The sequence below is a fragment of the Toxorhynchites rutilus genome, chromosome 3 (assembly GCF_029784135.1).
Source record: "Toxorhynchites rutilus septentrionalis strain SRP chromosome 3, ASM2978413v1, whole genome shotgun sequence".
NCBI classification, from domain to species: domain Eukaryota; kingdom Metazoa; phylum Arthropoda; class Insecta; order Diptera; family Culicidae; genus Toxorhynchites; species Toxorhynchites rutilus.
This window is the reverse complement of record NC_073746.1, coordinates 60,656,216-60,680,780: the sequence shown is the minus strand read 5'-3', so window position 1 is coordinate 60,680,780 and position 24,565 is coordinate 60,656,216. Positions and strand designations below refer to the sequence as shown.

The following is a 24,565-nucleotide window of genomic DNA, read 5'->3' as shown; positions in this document are numbered from 1 at the left end:
TCCCTATGCCGAGAACTCGAAGATGATTTGAGAACGAAATATGAAATGGAACATAATATAGGAAGCTTGGAATTCCAGTTTTTGCTTGTGAAAAACTATTGGCTAACACTTCACGAAGATTTACATGAATCTACAAAGCAAAATACATACCACAATTTTTTTCCTATAATTTATTATGAAATAAGATTTAGTTAATCATGTAAATGATTGGTGTTGTGTTAATTTTTTCCACCACCCGCGAAAATCTAGTCATCGAGATAAAAATCAGGATGATATATCTTTGTAACAGAGTTGAGCAATCTATCGTACACTCTTTAAACATTCATTCAGACTATGGATTCAAAGCATTGTCCACTCAGGATTGTTACGGAACAAATCACTTATATCATGGGAAGAAAACGACTGCTGTGGTCACGCGCAGGACCCGAAATCTTCAGAAAATGAAAATCGACTCTCCTCTCAGAAGCTTCCCTTCGACTAGGACTACTTCGACATTCGCCGTCAACATAATTTGAATTGACTAGGAAATGAATTGACGAGCGTTGAGAGCGAGGATGACTGATGCACTGTTCTAGTCAATAATTATTCTAATTGACGTGACTAATGAATACATATCTGCCCTTTTAATTCAACTGATTTCAATCTACACTTCTACTTCCATGAATCTCTTTACCCGCGTACACAATCTTATTTTTACGTCCATATAAAGTGAAACGAAAACTCGATTTCTGATGCAAAAAAGTAGTTACACCATTAATGGTCGGTTTATTGTCTACCCATCGTGAAGTGAAACCAACGATCTTAGACAGTTATCAGGTATGCTATGAAGGTCCTCGCGTTACTATTAGTAAATAGCGTGCAGTTTTGGAGGAATTCCAATCAAAATTTTAGTTCAAAGTCTCCGAGTTCAATTTTGTTAAAAAAAACATGCAGAAAAACGGGTTTATATCAACAACATTCACAAATTTCTCAGTGGTTCTGAACACAACACTGCACGCTTTTTTATAAGTGTGAGTATTTTCCGTGTACGATACAAAAAAATCTAGCTCACCTGTAGTATATGTCAAACCACGTTGAACTCGAACATCGATACATGAGAGAGAAACAAATTCATTTTGAGAGGAGTCACTCGAAAAAAGCAATGAAGTCCATTTGACGGGGAAAAATAAATTGAGCCGAGCCCTAGTCACGCGTATCCTAGAGCTTCCCACCCAGAATACATTCAAGGCGTGTTATCCGGCATAGAAATCTTAACTAAGGGCTAATAAAAATGATGCAAATAATACAAAGTTGAGACGTTAAGAAGTTCCTCTAGGAACCTTAAGGCCACCGACGAAAAAGAGCCTCTTTGGCAGAATTTTCTGAAAAACTGATCATCTGTGCAGAACCCCAGCTCATTTTACCAGTCTTTTTAAGATACCGCTTCATAATTGCTCAATATCTTTCTATTCGACGATATTGAGGCATCTGGATGGATTTAGTTTCTTGTCGATGAAAAGCATTCCACTGTCACAACCTTCGGCTTTAGTGACAAATCGCCAAATGGAGCAAACTTCACAGATCCTTTGTGCGCTTTTATGAAAGGTAGAACATGATTTCTGAGACATTTTTTGTAAAACTTAGGATGGAGTCCTATTGTTTGTGACAAAAACCTTGACGTTCGCTCCACAGATGCAAATACCTTGCCAAATCATGAACTTCAGAGCAAATATGTGAACGCGAACTCGTATCTGTCGACGACATCCGCTCTTGCCGTGACCAGATAAAAACTTAAGTAGGCATCCTTTGTTCCTTCTCCTCCGAGCGCGAGTTTCGGTCACTGGTCACTGCTTCAATGTTTTGTTTGGTTGTTTCCCTGCCTGGTAAAAACGAAAACCTACTCGCAGACGAATTTCAGAAAGATAATAAACGCGACACAAAAAAAAACCGAAGTGGAATGTTCAAAACTTTCGTCAAAATTCTACGTCATTCCTCTCAACCGTTATTGATAACCAATAAAAACATCTATACTTCGATTTGATGCGGCGCAATCAAACAACTGGCAACACCGTTCCTCGATGTAAACAACTGCTTATTGTATTGAAGAAAGAAGAAAAAAACAATCAGTATCCGAATGGTAGATTATTGCGCTTGGTTAACCAGAATACATGTCAATGTCCAACACTGCAGATGCTGATAAGCAACACGAGACTGCAACTGTTTGATGGTTATATGTACACACCAGTTAATTGCGCAAATCAGCAGCTGCGGCTCAGTCTGATAACGCGCCACTTCTTAGCGGAAGTGCTATAATGGAGTTGATGCAGCGAGAAAAATCAATACAATTACACACAAATCTACTCATCGAAAATGTTCAATCGTTCCGAAGCGAACGCTTCATTAACAATCAGCTGATAACAATTACTCCAAAAAGGCAAAACACTTGAACCAAATGCTACAACCTCAATACGAGAAAAAGCCAAACCAAAGTAGAAATGAAATAAAACAATACATACAAGTGAAGCAGATTCACGTACAACTTGCGAGATGTTCTCCCTCAGCTGGGCGGCCATTCCGGGTTTGTTGAGCCCGCGGGTAAACTTTCTTTCTGTCATGATGTTGCTGCTCTGAAGCGCTGAAGATGTCGCGCTTTGCGTCCCCTTCGCCGACCGTGATAATTACACACCGCTTTTTTGATTGATCACTTTCTTTATTGCACTAGAAAACAGGTTGACTGTCTACCACACTCCACTTTTTTTCATTCTTCCTACACACTCATTTGGTCATGGACCGCAGCTTAAAGGCTTGCTCCTCTTCACTGAGATTTAGTCGGCACCGACACCGTACCTGAGAAACGGAATCCTTTATTTCCTTCACTTCCGATAAACACAGCACTTCATCCTCCAAAGTGGTTGCTTGCATCATCTCATTCTAGCAGCACCCACTATCAACAAAACAGGACCATCACACCACTACCGACACAAACACTCACGCTCTGTACATGCTCCCACAAGGATCACAACAGGGAAGTATGGGTTTGAATGCATACATACAGGAGCGAATCACGTTTAATCAAACTGGGAGTGAACCTGAGGCGAAGAGAAAATTCTGACTGGAAGATGCACTTTCTCACTGCACACACTCAATAATTCTATTGCAGAACTTCTCTTTCATCTTTTTCCCGTGAAACAAGGAACCCTGATGTATTCCAAAACCAACAAACTAATCGATTCTGCCACCTGCGTCTGCTCCAAATATCGGACCGGATAAGGGCAAAATTCGCAAAGTTTCGCTTCGATAAGGGTCAAAACTGGAGGAGGAAAAAAATCGCCAATTCTGCACGCGATCACCACGACGTCTAATATAAACCGACCGTTCGAGTGAACTGCAGGCGCTATTATGCTGTGTGACGCATCTCGCACACACAGCCACTGCCAGTGCGCACACTCATACACACCGCTCGGGGCTCGTGAATGCGGGACTCAGCGTAGTGCTAGTGAAATGCTGCCACTCTCCAAGCGTCACTCAGCAAGAGGAGAGGTGTTTGTTTTGCTTTTCTCATGTTATGGTTGGAAGCAGCAGCAGTAGCTGGTTCATTCAACATGCGCACCACGTGACCTGCATGAATGGATGAACGGTTCGTGTAGTGAATTGTATGAATGGGAACGGTCAGACCCAATCACAAGGCTCGACAAGAGCAGTTATTCGTGAATGAAGGGTTGAGGGCTGTTAGTTCAGCGCGAGGTGTCCAACTCAGTGAGATATTCAGTTGGCGAGAAACAATAATTTTTTTGGCGTTACTTTTCGGACTTATGGATCCATTGAATTGTAATTTGAAAATCTATTGAATGGAATGATTCATCAGGATCCATTTGGTAATTGGGAAATTTGAAACATAACGAAATGGAGTTTATTAATTTAAAGATTAATTTATTCAAGATTCTTGTCCAGTGCATGTTGTTAATTCTTTCGCTACGAGCGTCGTCTACAGGCGACATCCGCGCGACGACCTGTGTGTACGAGCGTCGCCTATAGACGACATCATGGTGATACTGCACATCGATCACACCAGCGCGATATGGTGGATGCATTTAAACATCCCAATCAAGCTTCCAAGTTTCTGACGAGTCGAGTTTCATGCGTGCAGTCTTCAGAATACAACCCGGTGCTGATGTGTAACAAGATTTTTGTACCCAGTTGAGCTCCCACTCGCACACTTGCACTGTGGCGAATCAGCACGCTCCAAAACACAGATGAAATGTTATGGTGTCAGCGCCGTTTTTGCGCCCAGTTTTACACTGAGTTTTACGCTGGATTTTGCGCCGTACTTCTATACTGCGCGCTTGAATCTGGATTGCTCTCTCTGTTGAGATATTTTTCTTCACACAAGCGTATACAGTTCGCATGGACCCACGCTGATGAAAATTAAACTCAAGCGCAGCACTGCGTTTGTTTTCTGAAGACTGCATGTACCTAATGTACACTTCTTCTTTTGACCAATTCTGGACGTTTCTGGTAAATCTCTGGCTTTAAACGGTCCAGTTGTCCAACTAAATCAGTTGTATTTCGCTAAAAAAATTATTTAAATTGAAAAAAAAATAATTAAAAATTTAAAAAAAATCAATTAAAATTAAAAAAAAACAATTGCACGTATTAGCTGTTACAGTATCGGTACCATAAACACCATTCACAGTTTCAGCGATCTCGCTTGAATCTTTGTTGAATTCCATTGCTGAATGGAACAATGGAATAATATCGATTGTATGATCTATATTACGCGAGATATTGATCAATAAACCGAGCTACCGAGAAAATAGTGCATTACTTTTTCCCCAACCCTATATTAAGTCATTTCAACGGCGTAATACTTATGACAGACATACATCTGTACTAGCATTGTACTTCGAAAATTGTATGTCTGTCACCATGTACAGTGCTAGAACCACGCAAGCAACTCGGTACAATCGCTGTATCTGTACCGACCTGTTTCATCGTTGTATATGGCTACAGTTGTACTGTGCGCAGCGCCATAGACGATTAGTGGTGGGTAGCAAGAACAAACCGAATCAAAACACTTGATTAACATTCTTTTCATTGACTTTCTCTTGAGTCAATAACTCAGATTGGAATCTTGTTTGTTATGTTTGATAGTTTAGACGCTGAAACCTTGTTCATTGAAATATGAGGTGAAAATTGGTCAAACTTCTGATTGTCAGTTTGACATGCGGTACAATGTACTACCAAAGTATGTCTGTCATGCTACGATGGTACTTTTACAACGTTGTACACGTGCAACGCTAGTACAGCTGTATGGCTGTACCTGGTATAACGTAATCGGGTGACACCCGGGCGGGTTACTAACCTCTCCATAATACTTAGTTTTCGTTTTTTCGAATGGAAAATCAAACTTATCTAAACAAGAAACGTATTTATTATAATATTAGATCGAACGAACAAGAAATCACAAATTCTTTACTCTTTGGTCACTGGGATTGACAGTTACAAAATAAGAAACTAAATAAAATAAATTATAATTGTGGATCTCGAAATGTGACTCAAATAAATCGTATCAAATAAATATTTTGGGAGTCATTGATAATGAACATGTGTTCCCCGTTAAAGATGCTTTCGCTCTCTTGTCGTGGACTCAATGGAATGTGCAGCAAAAACGGAACGGGACTCAACGTATTAGATATGTCTGACCCATCGTTGACCGCAATTTTTCAATTAATTTCAACTCTAATAGGCCTCTCCATAATTTGTCACAGAAACGTACACGGTTAGCAACAGCTTCAAATTCACTGTAAGATTTGGAACCTATTTCTGGAAGTCCCACTTCATGATGAACTTTAACACATCTAATGCAATTTCATTAATGACCAACATTAGAATTAATTTCAGCGACCTTCAAATGTCCACGGAATCTTGGTATCTCGATCGAAAGCTGTTTTTTCCCAAATCTTCGTAGTTGCCAGTTCGTCTAATCGACTTTTTCTGTTAGCTGTCATAATATGTGTCGAGCTTGAATTGTTTCAAAAAATTCGGCTTCTTCTTTAGACAATTTTGACCGTTCTTATAATTCCCGATGAAAATGACCAATGCACTTCAACATTTCCTCTTCCATCGTTGGACCGGGTCCGAAACATCTTTCGCCCTTTTTTTTGGATTGATTATCTTATAAGGATATCTTTTTTCAGTAGTAAATTTTTAATTGTTGGTTTTTAATAGAACCTTCTTAATGGCCATTTCAACTAGACTGTTCCTTTCAACAGCGAGAAAAATTATCAGTGCAATCAGAAGTACGGATAACAGAGAAATATTACATCATAAATTTCTGGTAGGAAGGTCCGTGCACTTGATCCTGTATATGAGTCGCACAATACTCCAGTGGCTGTCATCAGCCAAATTCATGTTGTCCTCATAAGCCCAAGGATTTTTCTACAAGCCTAATGAAAGCGGGTTTTTTGTTTTGCTTTCTAAAAAAAACCTGAACTCCCTCATTTATTCTTTTTAAATTCGTTTATTTTTACAGGCTCAGTTACATAAGTTTAAAGGAGCCGAATTCTAAAATATATTTTTGAAACTATATATATATAAACAATTTTCTTATATCTATGGTTAGTTATGTAGAAAACCGATTACTCGCGGTGCACTTGAGTTTAGAACGGTGACATATTTTTTCAGGAAAAGAATGGGACATTAGGAAATTGTTACAGTGTTTATAATCACACACACTCAATTCATAAATCTATTCATATATCTATTGTGTATTTACATTTCAACATATTCTACTGTTTATAGCAAGAGGACCAATTGCTCGCAAAGGAAGAAAACGAGGGTATAAGGATATGAGGATAATCACAAACGAACATCGATAGCTTTAAGGAAAACATAGATTTGGGACATGTAGTCAAGGTCTAACCAAGCCAACACATCTCTCACCGGCACGTTGGGCTGCCTTTTTTTAATCTGTATTATTGTGACTTTCAACACTTTTGGCTGGTTCGTCACTTCACTTCCATTTTGGTATGAATGTCGGGAGTGATATTTGAACTCTCGACCTTTAGCGTGTGTGGTATGGATGTTACCACTATGTCAGATCGTCTCCTCCACATTGGGCTGCCTTCCTCTAGCCAGAAGAGAATTTTCTATATTCGATCTGGCGACAAGATACACCTCACACGACCAAACAACGTGTTCGATGTCGTGGTAACCTCGGCCACAAACGCAGAGATTGCTTCCAGATTGAAACGAAAGGGTGGCGCGTCTAACGAACCGTGATTGAATATGAGTCGGGAGACGGTGCGAATAAAGTCCCGACTCAAGACCAGAATTTTGAACCATGGTTTGAGGCTATCGAGGTATTTGGACAGTCGCTAACGAAATCTTTACCTCCGTAAAAAGAAAACTCATCGAAACAATTTGTTGTTAAAACATTTCAGAATCGACTACTAGAAGCAAGATAGTAAAATGAACGATTCGGCAAAAACTAAAATATCAAAACCGCCAGTCAATGTATAGTTTAGTCGAGCCTGAGTTTTGGAATATTATTCCATTCACATATTTGCGGAAAATGTAAAAATTGTAAGGGGTTGTATCTAGGATACGACCGCATATTTTCGACGTAGAACTACGCAGGTATATTGTCCAATCCACTTGTTTACCACTTCGAATATTATATTGGAATGCTTCGAAATTTTTGTAATAGATTATGTTCTTCGTTACAAACAAATTTGATGAACGTCCTCTTACGTTTGACATGATGCCGAGGACTACCAAAATATGTGTACGGAAGAATTGTCGAACGATCATTGTGTTTTACATTTTCCTCTGAAATTATTGCACATCTCATGTTTACGAAGTTCTCGAACCGCGAAAGTTCATAACCTCTAGTATCTGAAATGACGATTTTCCCAGGCTTCTCAGTTTGAAAGTACGTTTTAGGGAAACATATTCCGGTCTGCACAACGACAAGAACGTACAAAAGTACTCAAAACCAAAAAATACCCCCGACTTGCATGTATTTGCAAAGCGAATTTCCCCAAGCACATTAACTTTGAAGTCCGTGTTAGAGAAACACAGCCCGGTGGGAACAAAAACACCCCCGGCTTACATGTATATTTGCAAAGTGGATTTCCACAGGTACATCGATTTTGAAGTCTGTGTTGGGGAAACCGTGAATCGGGCCAATCAAAACTTGGCAGTTAGGGCGTTTAGATAACGCTTGACATTTTACTGTTATTCAATTGTTCATCTCATAAAAAATAACATTTTATTAATTGTGATAGACGCGTAAAAATGTTTCCTATCAATTGATGCAAACATCTTTTCGACCTGTTAAGAAATGTTCAAGTTATAAGCATTTGAAATACGGGTAGGGTTAGCACACAAATCGGCAGAACAAATGTCTGAGAAAAAAAAATACTTCCAGTTTTCATGAATTTAAACCATTTAGAAATTAGCGAACTGTAATGTATAGCATATCGAAAAAATCTTAGAGAATTTCCGATTCGATTGGTACGCAAATCATGAGGATTCGTTCACAGTTCACGTTAACTTTATTTCATAAAAAATATAGGAGGTTGTGTCCAAGATACGACCGCATTGTTGACGTAGAACTACGCTGTTATTTTATATAAGTCGCTTGTTTATACCTTCGGATATCATTGTATAGTGCTGTGAAATTTTAGAAACAACTGCTTAGTAGAATAATCTCTGAAATGTTTTTTCATCGTAGAATCAGTTGAATTTTTTTGTTAATATCAACAACCTCGAAAACAGTAGCAATGCTTTATTATGATCAAGATTAGCGCAATCCTAGTTGAAGGCAGTTTTGCGACTGGCACGTGAACCCAAATAACTTATAACATTCCAGTACGACATTCAAGATGCTTGGTATTCCCCAAATTATTTTTTGGCGCACAACCTTAATGCCTGCTTCGCCATAACGTCAGTTTAATGCATTCATGCAATGTCAAAGGCACCACCGAAGCCCTTATGATGACGAAAAACAAACAATATTAACTGCTTGAAAAAAGACTGAATTATGCCACACAGCTTGTACTCTGCTGTAACACCCATCGATGCGAATTCGCTGATGAGTTTGACAAGAGCGATCGCCTTCACCACCAGCGGGGGGAGCTTGATTTTGGTTGCTGCCTGGGTAAAGGCGTTTACATTTTCGACCGACGCGCCGAAGTCGCCTACTTCGCTGTTGTTCGATGCGGCTTTTTTCACTGCACCAACATCGCGTGCTTCACTAGATGACGCTTGCCTCGAAATTTGATTGCCCCTGGTAATGCGTTCGCTTTTTGCAGTGCTCGAGCTTGCGTTCCTGTTCTTCTTGCCCATCACACACTACGCAAAGCGTCCAAATTTTTGACGCGGAAAGAAAAACACACGACACGAATAATGCCAAAAACGAACTGAAAAAACCACACGACGATATCCAAGTTGGATTACCACTGGTGGGGTCCAATCTTGGATCGAAGGGCAGTGAAAGCAAAGTGAACTGGATGGCTCAACAGTCCGATGCCGAATGAAAGTTTGCCTCAGCGAGATCCAATGTTTATACTCTAGGCAAGTATTCCCCTTCATTGTTCTTCTTTTCATTTGTTCACGAAGACTTTAAATCCTACGATTTCCCCTTCGCTGCTCGTCGATAAGTTGCTCGTTATTGACAGCGCTGTTCGGGAAAGCACACAAATGTATGGGAAAATGGAAACGCTTAAAGTTTTCATGTATTCTAACCATTTACAAACCAGGATATTCTAATGTCTAGCATATTAAACAAATCTTAGGGAATTTCCGATTCGTTTACTATGTAAATCGCCAAAATCCGTTCGCGGCAAAAATAGTTATTAACGTTAACTTTATTTCATAAAAACGTGACCGGTTTTCTGATTTGGCAACCTTCCTGAAAGACGTAGTTCTACGTCAAAACGTGACCTGTTTTCTGATTTGGTACTCTTCCTGAAAGACATAGTTCTACGTCAAAAAAAATATAAGAACCCTATCCTATTCGCTAAAACAAATCTCTTCATCCGTTCTTGCATTCAATCCAACCCTGCGAACAGACGAACAACTGTCAAACAAGAGCGAACAAGAGAGAGTTTGTGTGTACGAGAGTGCGAGAGCAGGAATTATTGAAGCAGCTGCTGTGGCTACGGTATTTGCAAAGTAGTAATTCTATAGTGAGCGAATCATTTTCCTCGGTCCGTAGATAGGCTTACTCAAGTGTTCTTATTGCCATTTTATGGCAAATTTACGCGGTGACGGAGGAAATAGTTTGTTTCGCCAGTTTCACGTTACAATCGACAATCGTCTTTTTGTTTCGGGACGGAATATTAAAGTGGCTTCTGAGTGTTTCGGAAGCAGCACAGCAGTGAAAAATATAAATATTTGCGTATTAAGTGCAGTGAAAAGGGATTGAATTATTTTTCCACCATTTCTACTGTCCCCGCCTTGCAGACCGAGGATAGCGTAAAATCTACGACGAAGCAGAGGACAGTTCTTTTGATTCTATTTTCGAATAAAAGAAATATTTGGTCTACATACTGATTGCGTATTCGCACATAGCATTGCAAACGCTGAGTGATTCTTCAGTATGTCTCTGCGCTTTTAGAGATTGCTTGTGCATGTAGTATGAGGCACGGGAAAACACTTGGTGCAATAGTATACATCTTTTATTCGGTTGATTGTGTTCATCTTGGCATACAAGAAGAAGCAAAGCTCGTTGGCCTTAATCCCGCCGCAAGCGAACTCGTCAGTGGAAATCCGCTCAATTTGCGTGTGCAGAACAAAGAAAAATCCTTCCTGTCCACAGCGATCACGTCGTAAGTTCACAGTCAACAGTTTGTGTTTTGATTTCGCCTTCTAGAGGGAGACAAAACCACAGTCAGTGCCTCACCGTCAGCGAATGAGGTCCGGCGCTAGGTGGGATGGAAGACGAGCTGGAAGATAAGATCCTGTATCAGACCTTCTTCAAATCGCACATGAAGCTCCTGTCGAAATTCGCAGTCGGCTTCTCGCCGCTCAACGGTTCGGTTGGCTACGCGTTGAAAGTGATGCGGGTGTACTTACTCAAGCCGGAAGTGCTGATTGCCGGTCTGTTGATTTTTGTGATTGTGCTCTATCTTCAAGCGAGCGAAGTATGGAGCCGTGGATTCATTGGACGGATCGGAAGCAGTTTTCGGCTGACCAAAGGAAGCCGATCAGGCAAGTTGGCCCTGCTGACTTCAGCTGCGGAGAGACACAGCTGGGAGGAAAAGCGAAGCACCAGTGCAGTGTACGCAGTCCAGGGACGAAGGCCACGGATGGAAGACAGGTGAGTAGATTTTTTTTTCAATCAATTAGCGTACGTTACGTGAACTATGTGTCACTATCGGCGGGGGCAATGTCTTCTATTCTATTGACGACCAAGTTCCATCCATGCATATAAAAATAGAAGTTTATTTATGGCTGTGAATGTGTTTCCACTTCTCCATTTGTTGGGTAATTATGGTGTTGGAAGGATACAAAAAGGAAACTTTCATGAATTTCATTTCCCGAAGCCGTTTTAGATCTAAATGCAAAGACATTTGATTTCCACGTCGAGCTCTCTTGCGGATAATGTCACTCCACTATATTCGCTCTGTTTATTTTATCATTTATTGTCACCATGACTTGAAACAATGTTCGTCGATCGACAAGTTTCCCGCGGTAAAACCATACGTATACCATTAACATTCATAGAGAGACAACTCAATCAGCTTTATCATTGGATAGCCCTCAATAAATGAAGCTTTGTGCAGATTTTATTGGGGAAAGGCTTTTCGTACCTGTGAATCCCACAATGACAATGTACTAAATAATATGGTATCCCTTATCAATTACCTTCACCGCAGGTTTGTGATAGATGAAAACATCAGCGAGACTGGCATTTCGATGTTCGCGATTTTCGATGGACACGGCGGCGAATATGCGGCAGACTATGCCAAGTCTGTGTTGGTGAAGAATTTGAACCAAAAGCTGTCTCAGTCCTCGTTTCTTGCCACCGGGAAGACTGCGGCGACGAGGTTAAACGCAGCAGTGGAGGAGACCAGCGCCAAAGCCAAAGAATGTGGTGACAGCGGGGATGAGGATGAGGAGATCAATGAACGACATAAGCTCAACTCGAATACGTTGGCAAGCTCAGGCGGTGGTAGCAGCAACACCGGAGCTGCCACCCAACGAAGACAGAGCTTTCGCAGGTCCAAGACGGAGGATGTGGTGGACAAACCCAGCGGAAGTGGTGGACAGACTGGCAACAGTAACAACAACAACAACAACAACAAAGCGAACAATCAGCTGGAAACAGATCTGCTCAATAAATATATGGGCAATCCATCGCCGATGAGACATATCACAAAGCAGGATCTACTTAACGGGAAGGCAGGACAAAGCGCCTCCACTAAGCCCCAAACGTACGAGGCAAAATGCTACGTACAGAATGGAAGTATTAATTATGGCAAGATTATCAAGGATGAGGTTCTGGCAGCGGATTACGACCTGGTGGAAATGGCTAAAAGAGTGGTAAGTAAGTGTTAAATCTAAACCGATAATCATATTTTTATTCATTAACCCCGGTATACAGTGATAAACATTCGTTTAGCCGCACCTGAAAAAAAACTTGAAACACTCACAAAACTACTAGAAATGTTCTTTTTATCGGAATACTTATTTGCTGTAGTGATAGTATATTTAAGTCAATTTTATTGAGAGGACGTGCGTCACAGTCACACACACACACACAAGGCGGCATCGGTGGATATAAACATTCAAACGTCATTTTTTCCCGAGACATACGTTTAGCCGCAGGGCATAAAATCGAGTTTTCGCATAATCACCAAGCCTTTGTCTGTGTATTTTGGAAAAAACACTTGGGAATATTCAATGTACAAGATAAATATTAGATGTGCAACGTAAGAAGTTGGTCAGATTAGTGATTTACGTAGAATTTAAAGAAATGGTGGAAGGTATTCTATAGACGGAAGAGGGACGGAAAATAATAAAGATATTCAGTGAACAAAAGTTTTCTAATCGCTCGATCGTAACAAAAATTGAACGATCTGAGAAAGTGATACGGATTTTTTTAAATAGTACCAGAAATATGGGATATAACGACCAACTAATGGGAACATCAAAGTTACTTTGCGTCTCAAAGGTCGAATAAGACACGAAGCAACCAGGTAACGATGCCCTGCTCATCCATTAAGGCAGAATCGATTGTTCCAGTAACGAAGAGGCATATTGCGCGCAGCTTGAATGAGTCACCAAACATCATGTGGAAGAAACCTCAAGGGAAGCCGAAACTGACCGCCACCCATAAGCAGAACCATCTCATTTTCGTCCGGCAATATATGGAATGGAAGCTAGAATAGAGAAATGTTGTATTTTCCGGCGAAAAAAGTTCAATTTGGATAGTCCGGACTGTTACAGTTGCCATTGGTACAATTTGAGTCAACGGCATGTCGCGAGATCGAAGCGAAACTTTGGGGGCGGAAGAATGCGGCTAAACGAATGTTCACCCTGATTCCACATGTTTGAATTACTTAGAAAACAAAAAGTGAATTTATATTTTTTTTAGAATGAATTCGATGAAAATGAACAATAATCGTCTTTTATGAGCAGAACTGTACAAAGAATTGACTTACTTTCAAAAATATTGAGGAAAAATACGGTGCGGCTAAACGAATGTCTACCACTGTATGGGGATTCTAATCCCAGTTTGTAGTACAGTAACGTCTTGATTATATCACACTCATAAAGAAAATTTCGCGTGATATAATCGAAACAGTTTTTTTTTGTAATGAAAGAATCTGTGTTTTATCTCCAATATGTATAATTTGAACACTTTTTTCCATGTGATATGCAGAAAATATATAAAAACATTTATTACATTGCGTGAGCTGTAATACAACATATTATTACACAATCCAACATAACATATCAAGATTATTGATGCAAAGCTTTTCTCATAGCAATTTCTTGTATATTTCTTGAAAACGCTCGTATAATATTCGAGTTGACGGAATTGGGCTTCGCTTACTTGTTCAGAGGGCACCAAAGATAATAATTGATTCTCAGGCGGTATGATCACGTTTTTGAAATTAAAATTATGAATGAAAATTAACTTTTTGTATCAAATTAAAATCATTTTAAATGAAAACACTTTTTTTGCAAGTGGTGAAAAAACTCATAAGAAAATTGTTTTTGAAGACAATGGCCTCGTTTCTTCTAATCGAGTTTGGAACCCACATTATGGCTCCTAATTGAAGGCCAGACGCAAATCACAATTAAAATAGATTTGTTCTTATAACTCGAATTAGTTCTGTGTGGTGATATACGATCACATATTTTAGAGCTGTTATTTCCAGTTGATATCTGTATGCATTCACTTGGTTCTACATCTTCCTCGAAATCAATATATTTCTAATTGCCCATTCTCTATACCGATAACATGTGACACTGGGACACATTCTTTCTTCTTTTAGTTCCCGTACAACTATTCACGTCATAGGAGCAGAAATCATGAACAAGATTGACATCGAATCTTAAACATGGTGCCAAGACTCGAATGGTAGAAACAATCTAAAATAATACATCTTCAACGTTTTTTAGTGCCTTGTTCAGTGTTTCTGAATTCAACATGACGGACGATTTTAATTTTTCTCGGTAGATTAGTTTTATATTTCGATTTATTCCTTGGTCCATTGGTTGATCATACTGCATTTGACATTTGTAGAAAAAGGCTCATGTTAATCAAATATCAGAGACAATGTTATCCCGTCAATGGTGCGATTTTTCGATCTTCCAATTATTATCAATGGCAGTTTAAGAGTATCAGCAAAATAGGAACACGATATGAAAGTTATTCGGTTTTGTCAGTAATGATTTCTGCAACACATTTTTTTTCTCCGAATGAGTACATGTAATGTTTTAATATTTTGGAAAGTAAAATTGATTCGTCGCGATTATCGAGATTATATACCTGATTGAAACTATCCATTACCCGATGATCGATTGAAAACTTTCCGCCACAAACAATATTTGAAGCCTACGATTGCCGAAACTCTTTTTAAAATTAAGACACTACTATACTAGAACAACGCAAGTGCTCCAAATTACACAGTTACGTACGAATTTCATAGTTTTTTCGCAAGTGAATCATTTTTAAATTTCTTTAAATTGTTATCTTTGATGTCCAACTTTTTGGTGCTCTGGTCACGTAAGTCTTGACATGCAAGTGGTCACTTCCTATAACATTCAAGTCGGATATCGCCAAAAAACTAGTTGATGCTCACATTTATTTAAACATACCACCGATTCACGCCCCGGAGGATTTTTTATCTCACCTATTGGTCGTTCCAAATAAATACAAACTTCAATTCACAAAAGCTGCCACAAATATACAAATATGTATCACCGGCTACCTTCAAATGGAACTTCAACAATTGACGAAATAAAATGCTGTACTACTGATTCCTACACGGATAAAATTTAGAAACGGCACAGGTTGTACATCTCATTTCAAACAATTGAAGAGAAAGTTGCTCAGCTGTACTGTGGATTCTGAGATTACAAAATAAGTTCCAGAGGTTTTCAAAAGAAATGCTACAAATCTCAAATTAAAAAAAACTTTTCGTAAGCTACGTGAACCCACTGGAGGCGGTATGAATACCTATAATTCTTCTTTCCTGTTTAATCCTCATTTATAGTTCAATAACTCAACGACGAATTGAAATTGTCATATTATTTCTTTTGTTTCGAAAAAAGTGATATAAATGAAACATTTTCAGTGATATAAAACACGAAACATCGAGAGTGATATAAACGAGACGTGATAAAAACGCTCAGTAATATAATCGAGACGTTACTGTATTATGGATTGTTAGTGTAGAATTATATGGCGATAAGCATTTTTAAGAAAATGAAAAGAATCAAATGTTAGAAGGATACATACACTACCGGCAACGAATTTTATTGAGTTCGATAAAAAAGACGAAATAATTAAAGCCTCTTTTCTAAATCCAACTAGACTATACTAACCAGGGCCCGAAATCTTCGCAGATGAAAAATGAATATCGACTCTTCTTGAATTAAATAAATTTAAAATTACATTAAATTAATTAATTGATGCAAAATTACATTATTTAGTCTATTCGTGGCTTCGCACAACAAATATAGTTATTTTAATATTATTATTATATTTGACTGCTCACTTCGAATTTTCGTCAAAGAATGAGTGGCATGTTTCATTTGATGTAATTAATGGCGCTAAATTATTTCTGGAAGTTTCCAAACAAGTCGCTACGTTGCTAGATTACTAGGAGCACAAGAGTGCCACGGTTGACACTCAATGACGAGGTGTATTTTCAGAAGTGCTTCTACAGCGTCTGACACAAATGTCAAATTGTATACCGTGTTTTAGAGTGTTCTGCAAGATTTCTCATGGGAATCGTTAGTACTCAGCATTAAAAAAACAACTAGGTATGAGTGCTTCATGTTCCGCTGATTCGAGCGTCATATATGTTAGTGACCTTGAATTTACCATTGATTCAGCCTCACTTAGCAATGCCATTATCCCATTTTAAGATTTTAGGTCAAGTGTTCGAAAAATCGAACAGCAACTTTGATCATTTTTCATGGTTTTGGAAAACTACCACATGGTAAGGTTTTTTGTCATTTTCCGGAAAACGGAAGGACGGAAAAAATAATTCTTGAAGATTTGGGTTTCTGTAACGCCAATAATCAAAAATACACTAATGGTGTTTGTTAATTTTTTTTTACCACTTGGTCGTTAATGGATTAAGGTCTCTTCATCTGGTTCACGAGTATAGGAGAGTGATGCTAAGGCGCATTTAACTGATCGAACCAATCTTTACCAAGATCCACCCATGTGCGGTGCAGCAGGTGGATTAAATCGCCATTGTGTAACTGTATTGGTGAACGTTGAACTAAGCTGTTCGTTGATGTTTTTCAATAGCTTTGCCAGTTCACGACCTATAAAATATGTGCTCTGATCGCTATAGATCTCAATAGGAACCCCCCTCCGTGCTATAAATCGCCGAATTGCCATTTAACAAGCCTCTGTTGTTAAGCTGGATACAACTTCCAAATGAACTGCTCTTACCGTCAAGCAGGTGAATAGTGCTACGTCCTCGCTTGATGAGCAGTGGTCCAAAATAATCGAGACCTACGTAACTGAATACTCGGATGTACGGATTGGTTTCTCGCAGTTGGTAGCGGAGTCTTGGGCGTCGCCTTGTAAACTCTACACCACATGCATTATTTTCTTGCCTTTTCGAATGCTGCTCGTAGTTCCGACATATGATATTTCTGACGCATTTCGTTGAACGCCGTCTCGTGATTTTCGTGACGAAACTGTCGATGGTGTCAATCTATCACCAGGTATGTTCCGTAATGATCCGTGGGAAGTATAACCTCACATGTAGAGTTAAACATACAACATTTATACAACTTACTGGTTTTGGGAACTTGAGGTCGTAAATGTTGTGCCGCATTCCGGTGTTGACTCAATATAGCAATTATGATTCATTTTGTATAGACCGCAAAATAATGATCTGTCTTTTTAAGCTCATCTCGATTGAAGCAATTATTCGATGCAATTTGTAATGTATTTCGTTGTATTTTCTGTACCAATCGATAAACGAAAGCCACTGTCCGTAACAGTCTTTCCCATTTCAAAAATCGTTCGAATTGCAGCAAATAAGGTTCTGTTATTTCTTGATGAATTTGAATAGAACGGAGTTCTTCGCCTGTTTTCATGATGTAGATACAGGGTGGGCCATTTAAAGTGGAAGGATTTGTTTTTGCAATAGCAAAGTAAAGAAGTGGAATTTTAAATTTTTTTTTTGAAATTCATTTATTTTGGTCCAAGGAGATTTGTTCTAACTACTTTTTGATTATGATATCTCGTAAATGACCGCCTCTGGCCTTGACCGCAAAATGTGCCCTTTTTCCGGCATTTTCCATCACTTTGCCCAATGTTTCGGCCGATATGGCAGCAATTTCTTGTCGGATATTGTCTTTCAGCGCAGCCAGGGTCCTTGGTTTACCAGTGTATACCTTAGATTTTAAATATCCCCATAAAAAAAAGTCAGCAGGCGTCAAATCAGGTGATCTCGGTGGCCAGTCATAATCGCCGTTTTTCGATATTAATCGCGCAATAATTTGGTCCATTTCGCAAAATCAAGTCGACGTGGTAAGTCAGATGGGTTAAGTTGTTGAGCCATTTGAATTTTATACGGAAACATTTTCAAATCAACACGAATTATGCGTCGGAGAGTGGTTCGAGCGATGCCTAACTCTTGCGAACGATGGCGACCTGATGTCGATGGAGTCTCTGCAACACTGGCTCGAACGGCATCAATATTCTCGTCGAAACGTCTTGGTCGTTGTCTGGACAGATGACTGGCATTACCAACACTACCAGACGATATAAATTTGGCATATAATCGACGTATAGTGTTGTCTCCAGGCTATGTTTTAACTTTATTTTTATTTTTCCACGCACGTTTAGTTAACACAATTGAGAAGTTATTTTGAATGTACAGCTGAACAATTTCAGCGCGTTGTTTAGGTGTGTATTGTTCCATGGTTAAAATTGTACTGAAATTACGCTTCCAACGCGGTATGACATTTGTTAATCTGACATCTCTGTCAAAAGTTATGGGGTTGCCAGATGCCCCACTTTAAATGGCCCACCCTGTATAAACATTGCGGACCAGTGAACCAACGGCTGCTCAAGTCAAAAGTGGGACCCCATTTGGTTGTTTCATCAGCGACATTCAATCGAGTCGGGACCCATCGCTATTCATTCACGCTTGCCGATATTTACAAATTGCCGATATTTACGTTTGTCGGGCCTGAGCCAAGCTAGTACTGTGCTGGAATCGATCTAAAAAAATCTTCCTTTAACACGTTGACCGCCACGTCAGTCACCGGTGACTGACACCGAGTTTTCGCTCTGATTGGGTCAGTCACCGGTGACTGACGGCATAACATATGATAAAAAAGGTAACTAATATAAGCATATAAGCTAATAAACATTCCCTTTCGAACAAAAAAAACATTCCACTACGATAAGAAACGTTGGCCTTAATACGTTTAAAAATTTCTGCTATATAGTCGCTATAAAACCGTGGCAATCAATGTGTTAATCTGTAGTGTGGGATTGTTATCTATTGAAAGCACTAGTCTTGCTCCTAAAACAGCAGCCTGTAAATCTAGGATTGGCATCGATAAAGGTTTTAAAAACTTCGGTCTTAGATGATACCAGAACGCAACGAATCTCATTTTTATCAATAATCCTGAAATATGCTTCACACATATGCTTCTTCGCTTGCTTCCACAAAAATATGAAGCTCTAACGTATCGTAGGAATTGGGATCATACTGGGGGAAACAGTAGCGTGGTATCCGGATCTGGTCAAGCTCGTGTAAAGTTTCTACCCGTCTTTCCCATTGTTGAAACAACACGTAGGAATTTTGTGGAAGAAAAACTATTGATTGTAAGTTGTATATCATATAATGTAAATACACTAAAGGGTGTGTCACATCAAATTGCATCACGGAAAAAACGCTGTAGAAATTTAATTTTTAGGAATTATATCTTCTGCTTTCGCTTATAATCAGATAAGAGTGTACAGATCACGTTGGCCATGCTTTACTGTCAATTTTTCGTAAATTTGGAAAAATGTCGTTGAACGAAAAAGAGCGTCGTGAATAAATCCTGTGCACTCATTTCGAGAATCCGGAGTTGTCACATCGGGACATCGGTAAGATGCTGGGAATCGTCCAATCCACGGTCAGCAGAGTACTAAAACGATACTTCGAGAACCTAACCATCGACCGGAAGGTGAAGAACGGCAAAAATGGATGCTCCGTTAGTGAAAAAGATCACAAGCGCGTAGTTAAGCAGTTTAGACGTGATCCGAGAAGTTCGGTCCGGGATGTCGCCAATAAGCTGAATTTGTCAAGTTCATTCGTCCGGCGGACCAAGCAGCGGGAGGGCCTGCGTACATACAAGGTTCAGAAGGCTCCTAACCGCGACGAAAGGCAAAACATGGTGGGGAAGACGCGAGCCCGGAAGCTGTACACCGAAATGCTGACGAAGCCGCATTGCCTGGTAATGGACGACGAAACCTACGTCAAAGCGGACTTTCGTCAGCTGCCGGGCCTGTTGTTCTTCTCCGCAGAGGACAAATTCAGCGTTCCGCAGGAGATTCGCAAGCAGAAACTATCCAAGTTTGCCAAAAAGTACATGGTGTGGCAAGCGATCTGCTCTTGCGGAAAGCGGAGCGCCCCCTTCGTGATGACCGGCACGGTAAACGGGCAGGTTTACCTTAAGGAGTGCCTACAGAAACACTTACTACCGCTATTGAAGCAGCACGAGGGCTCGACCATCTTCTGGCCGGATCTCGCTTCGTGCCACTATTCAAAGGACGTGTTGGAGTGGTACGAAGCCAACGGGGTCACCTTCGTGCCAAAGGAAATGAACCCGCCCAACGCGCCGGAGCTTCGCCCAATAGAGAAATATTGGGCGATTATGAAGCAGGCCCTCCGGAAGAACCCAAAAGTTATCAAATCGGAGGCGGACTTCAAGAGAAAATGGATTTTTTTAAAAAAAAACAAACTACAACCTGACGTTGTACAGAACCTTATGGACGGGGTAAAGAGGAAGGTGCGAGCATACGGGATTGGGCTCGAAGTATGAATAAAAAAAAAAATGCCAAAAGTTGTTTAATAGTTTTTATTTTACTGTCTAAAATTTTCAAAAGGATCGGTTTACTGGGCGAATTTCTACAGCGTTTTTTTCCGTGATGCAATTTGATGTGACACACTTTTTGTTTACTGGAACTATTAAAATGCAGTTTGAGCTGCATTGAAGCACGTAACACATAAGATATCCAAATCCAGAGGCTTAATTTTTCATGAATAAAGACCAGCTAATTGGCTTAAATTTAATATGTCGATCATCTGAATCGGTTCAGTAGTTCAAATGTGACTGTGACTTTTGAGAAAAAAAAATCATATATGGAAAAAAAGAGAAAACAATATTTTTCGGGCCACCCTGAAATGGAAATGGACATCGTCACGAAAAAAATACGAGTCTAATATTTTGCGATGAATAACAAAACTATCACTTTTCACGGAATGGGGTGTATTTTTAGTTTTTTGAATATAAAAGAAGAATTTAAATTTTCCCTCATTCACTTAAAGTCAGAAAACATCTTTCTCACATGAAAAAATTACATGTAGGTATCTGGAATCTCTCAGGAGATAATAGAGAACCGTATTTGATGAAAAAATCATTTTACGCATATGGTCGAATTTCAACAGCGATAGAGTTATAGACGAATTTCATGCCAACTCGACTGGCCATTGGCAGCACCATATCAGATAGCAATGAGACGATGTGGGCGTAGAGATATTGGTCTTTCAAGCAACTTTGTTTACTTGAAATATTCGAATTGTATTTAAACTACTTTTTGAAAAGGGCCATTTTTTTTCTTTATTCTTTACAAAAAATTATTGAAAAAATATAACAGCTACAAAATTCTGGTCAAAGGATGCAATGTAGGAAATTATTTAAATTTTCATGAAAAGATACTAGAAGATGAAGAAAAATTACAAAAATATTTTAAAAATGTTTTACATATTTTAAATATTTTAAAAATTGAAATTCATTTTTCTCAAAAATGTATTTTACAGGGAAAAAGTTTTTCTAACAACAACTTTTTCATGTTTCCTTTGAAAAAAATACTACTAATCCTAATTTTGTTTAAAGTCAAGATACCAATATATTATATTCGACAAAGTTTTAGATCTTATTAAAATATTGGTATGACTTTCGTCGAAGACGTCAACCTTTTATCGTTTATAGTTTCTGGAATATAAGACATTTTTGTATGGAGACTTCTTAAAAAAATAACGTTTTACTAGTAACATTTTTGTGTGCAAATTCTCGCGTTTGGCATGTTTTTGACATGTTTCTAAATAGAAAAACCGTTTGCAGAACATGTAAATTGCGACGATTTATACATAAAAATGTAACGAGTTAAACATTAATTGTAATTTTCCAAAGATAACATGAAAACAGTTGTTGTTGGAAAAACTCTTTCTCTGTAAAATGCCCTTCTTCCGATGTATGGGTGATTTGTCAGAAATTGTAAGGGAAATTCATATCTATTTTCCCAGAATTTAAAAAAACATTTTTGTGAAAAATGAGTTTGAATTCTCAAAATACGAATGTGAAATGAAATTTAAATTATTATTTTTTTTATATTTTTCTATGAACACTTAAATAATTTTATTATTTTAATATTTTTCAAGTCTTATAATTTTTAATTGAATTTTTTTCTTTATTTTTTTTCAAAAAATCTTAACTCAAAAACTATAAGACCTACAAAATGATGGTCAGACAATGGAATGTAGGAAATTATTTAATAATTATATTTTAATTAAAAAATATCAAACAAGTTCTTAAAATGAAAATTTATTGGATAAAAAATAGAAAAAAAAATAGATATTATAATTTCCAATAAGTCACTCATACATCGGAAGATGGGCACTTTTACAGAGAATGAGTTTTTCTAACAACTTTTTTATGTTTCTTTGAAAAATTACTATTAATGTTAAACTCGTAACATTTCTATGTATAAATTATAGTGATTGACATGTTCTGAAAACTTTTTTGTATTTAGAAATATGTCAAAAACATGTCAAATGCGAGAATTTACAGACCAAAATGGTACGTAATTATAATTTTGTAATTATGTAATTGTAATTATATCGTAGGTTAAGGACTCAAGTCGTTTCTTGAATTATTTTTGTTAAATTCCACTAAATAAATCTAAAATTACAGGCAAACCTTTTTTTTGTGCGGGGATAGCGACCGCACAAAAAAAGTCGCATAAAAAAATCGTGCAAAACTTCACCAGCAGCTTTAAAAAATCGTGTTCGGTACACATTTTGAAAAAAAACTTTTTTTTGCGGTAGATGGGACCGCATAAAAAAAGTTTTCCCCAAGGAAATAACTCAAATTCACGCCATTCACCGTTCAATTTCCTTTTGTTTCCCTGCTTTGCGATGGGGCACTTTGCCTTTTCGGTTGCGCGTGGCTGTTTTGAGCTTTTAGTTGCATGTCGAAACGTGTTGCTGTTAGAAATCATGTCATGCAAAAACTTACAAAAACTTAGAGCATTTGATGAGAGGAGGGGAATGATTTCAGAAGTGGATAATTGAGACGCAAATATGTTTTTTTCGCACTGAAATGCATTTTTTTTTATCTGTATTATAGTGACTTTCAACTCATTTGGCTGGTTCGTCACTTTTACTTCCATTTTTGAAAGAATGTCGGTAGTGAGAATTGAACTCGTGACCTTTAGCGTGAGAGGCATGGATGTTACCACTACGCCGGATCGCCTCCACACACTGAAATGCATAGAAACCATCAAAAAATACTAAATGCACCGCACAAAAAAAAAACGCACAACAAAAACCGCACAAGAACAGAAAATCGCACAAAAAAATCGGACGAAAAAAAATCGCACAAAAAACCGCACAAAAACAGGTTTTACTGTACACAAAATCACAGTAGGCATTGGTTGCCGAATTTTTCGATTTTTTTTTGTGCGATATTCTGTTCTTGTGCGGTTTTTTTGTGCGAAATGAGTTAATTTGTCATGCAAGCGCATCTCCATTCGATTCGGCCCGCTCGAAACTAACACTCCGGATAGGTGCGATCCGCAAAGCCAGCAGATCCTAAAACACAATTGAAAGAAGTGGGTCCTTCTCGGTTGACCGGAAGGATAAAAAATAAATCAAATAGGAGTCGAAATTCCCCAAAAGGTTCTTTTTCTACCATGCAATCTGCAGATGTGGACTAAAAAGCGAAACTAGCGTTCCATCTGAGATCAGGAAACAGCCAATTTATCAGGAGGAAAGTCTACGAAAAGACTACTGTCTTTTCTGGAGCAGCATGAGGTGGATTGCTTCTTTTGACCGAACTGTAGCAGACGGAAAATTTTGCTCGGGATATCACGACCACCCTATACTACTAATGCTGTCAGTTAAGTTCGTGTATCTTCGTCAGCCATCGCTGTCGCTCGACAACCAGTGAGCTGATCTTCATTATATTACATACGGTCATAGCATACAGAACAATAAACGTTTTACTGTAGTTTTTTTCCATTCGGTCTGTTTTATTCTGATTTCCGTGATCCGCCTAAAGTTCAGAAGTGGGATCCGACCGAGAAATAATCAGAATTAATCCGTGGAAGACCGATCTGTAATGAAATCGATCCTAATTAATCGATTTTCGCTAAAACGAGGTTCAGAGAAAAATTCTTTGAGCAGAAATTTTCAGATGCCATTTTGAGACTCCGGCACCATGTCGTCATCGAATGAAAGCACCATCGACGTGGAGAAGCAAAAAGGTTCAGAAAAAGGACGCCAATTGTCTGCATCGAAAATTATCTTCACTGATTATGTTCCGCGAAAACAGGAGGAGTTGTCACCTGGAGTGCAAAGAGAATTTACGA

The 24,565-nt window shown here is 38.7% G+C and overlaps 2 protein-coding genes across 6 annotated transcripts in view; one reads left to right on the top strand and one right to left on the bottom strand.

The window, feature by feature from the left end:
- LOC129779214 (dedicator of cytokinesis protein 9) overlaps positions 1 to 3,362 on the bottom strand; it is a 240,711-nt gene extending 237,349 nt beyond the window's left edge. For 2 of the 4 annotated variants that reach the window (XM_055786560.1, XM_055786561.1), the window contains exon 1: positions 2,496 to 3,361. In XM_055786560.1, coding sequence (XP_055642535.1) covers positions 2,496 to 2,594 — 99 coding nt within the window. In that variant the 5' untranslated portion in view covers positions 2,595 to 3,361. Of the gene's footprint in view, positions 1 to 2,495 lie in introns of all 4 variants that reach the window. The other 2 variants (XM_055786564.1, XM_055786562.1) reach the window with 2 other exon arrangements.
- LOC129779215 (protein phosphatase 1L) overlaps positions 1 to 24,565 on the top strand; it is a 78,047-nt gene that overhangs the window by 45,401 nt on the left and 8,081 nt on the right. Inside the window, exons 2-3 of one of the 2 annotated variants that reach the window (XM_055786567.1) lie at positions 11,122 to 11,305; positions 11,865 to 12,531. In XM_055786567.1, the coding sequence (XP_055642542.1) occupies positions 11,122 to 11,305; positions 11,865 to 12,531 (851 nt within the window). Of the gene's footprint in view, positions 1 to 10,106; positions 11,306 to 11,864; positions 12,532 to 24,565 lie in introns of those variants that run through there. The other variant, XM_055786566.1, reaches the window with a different exon arrangement.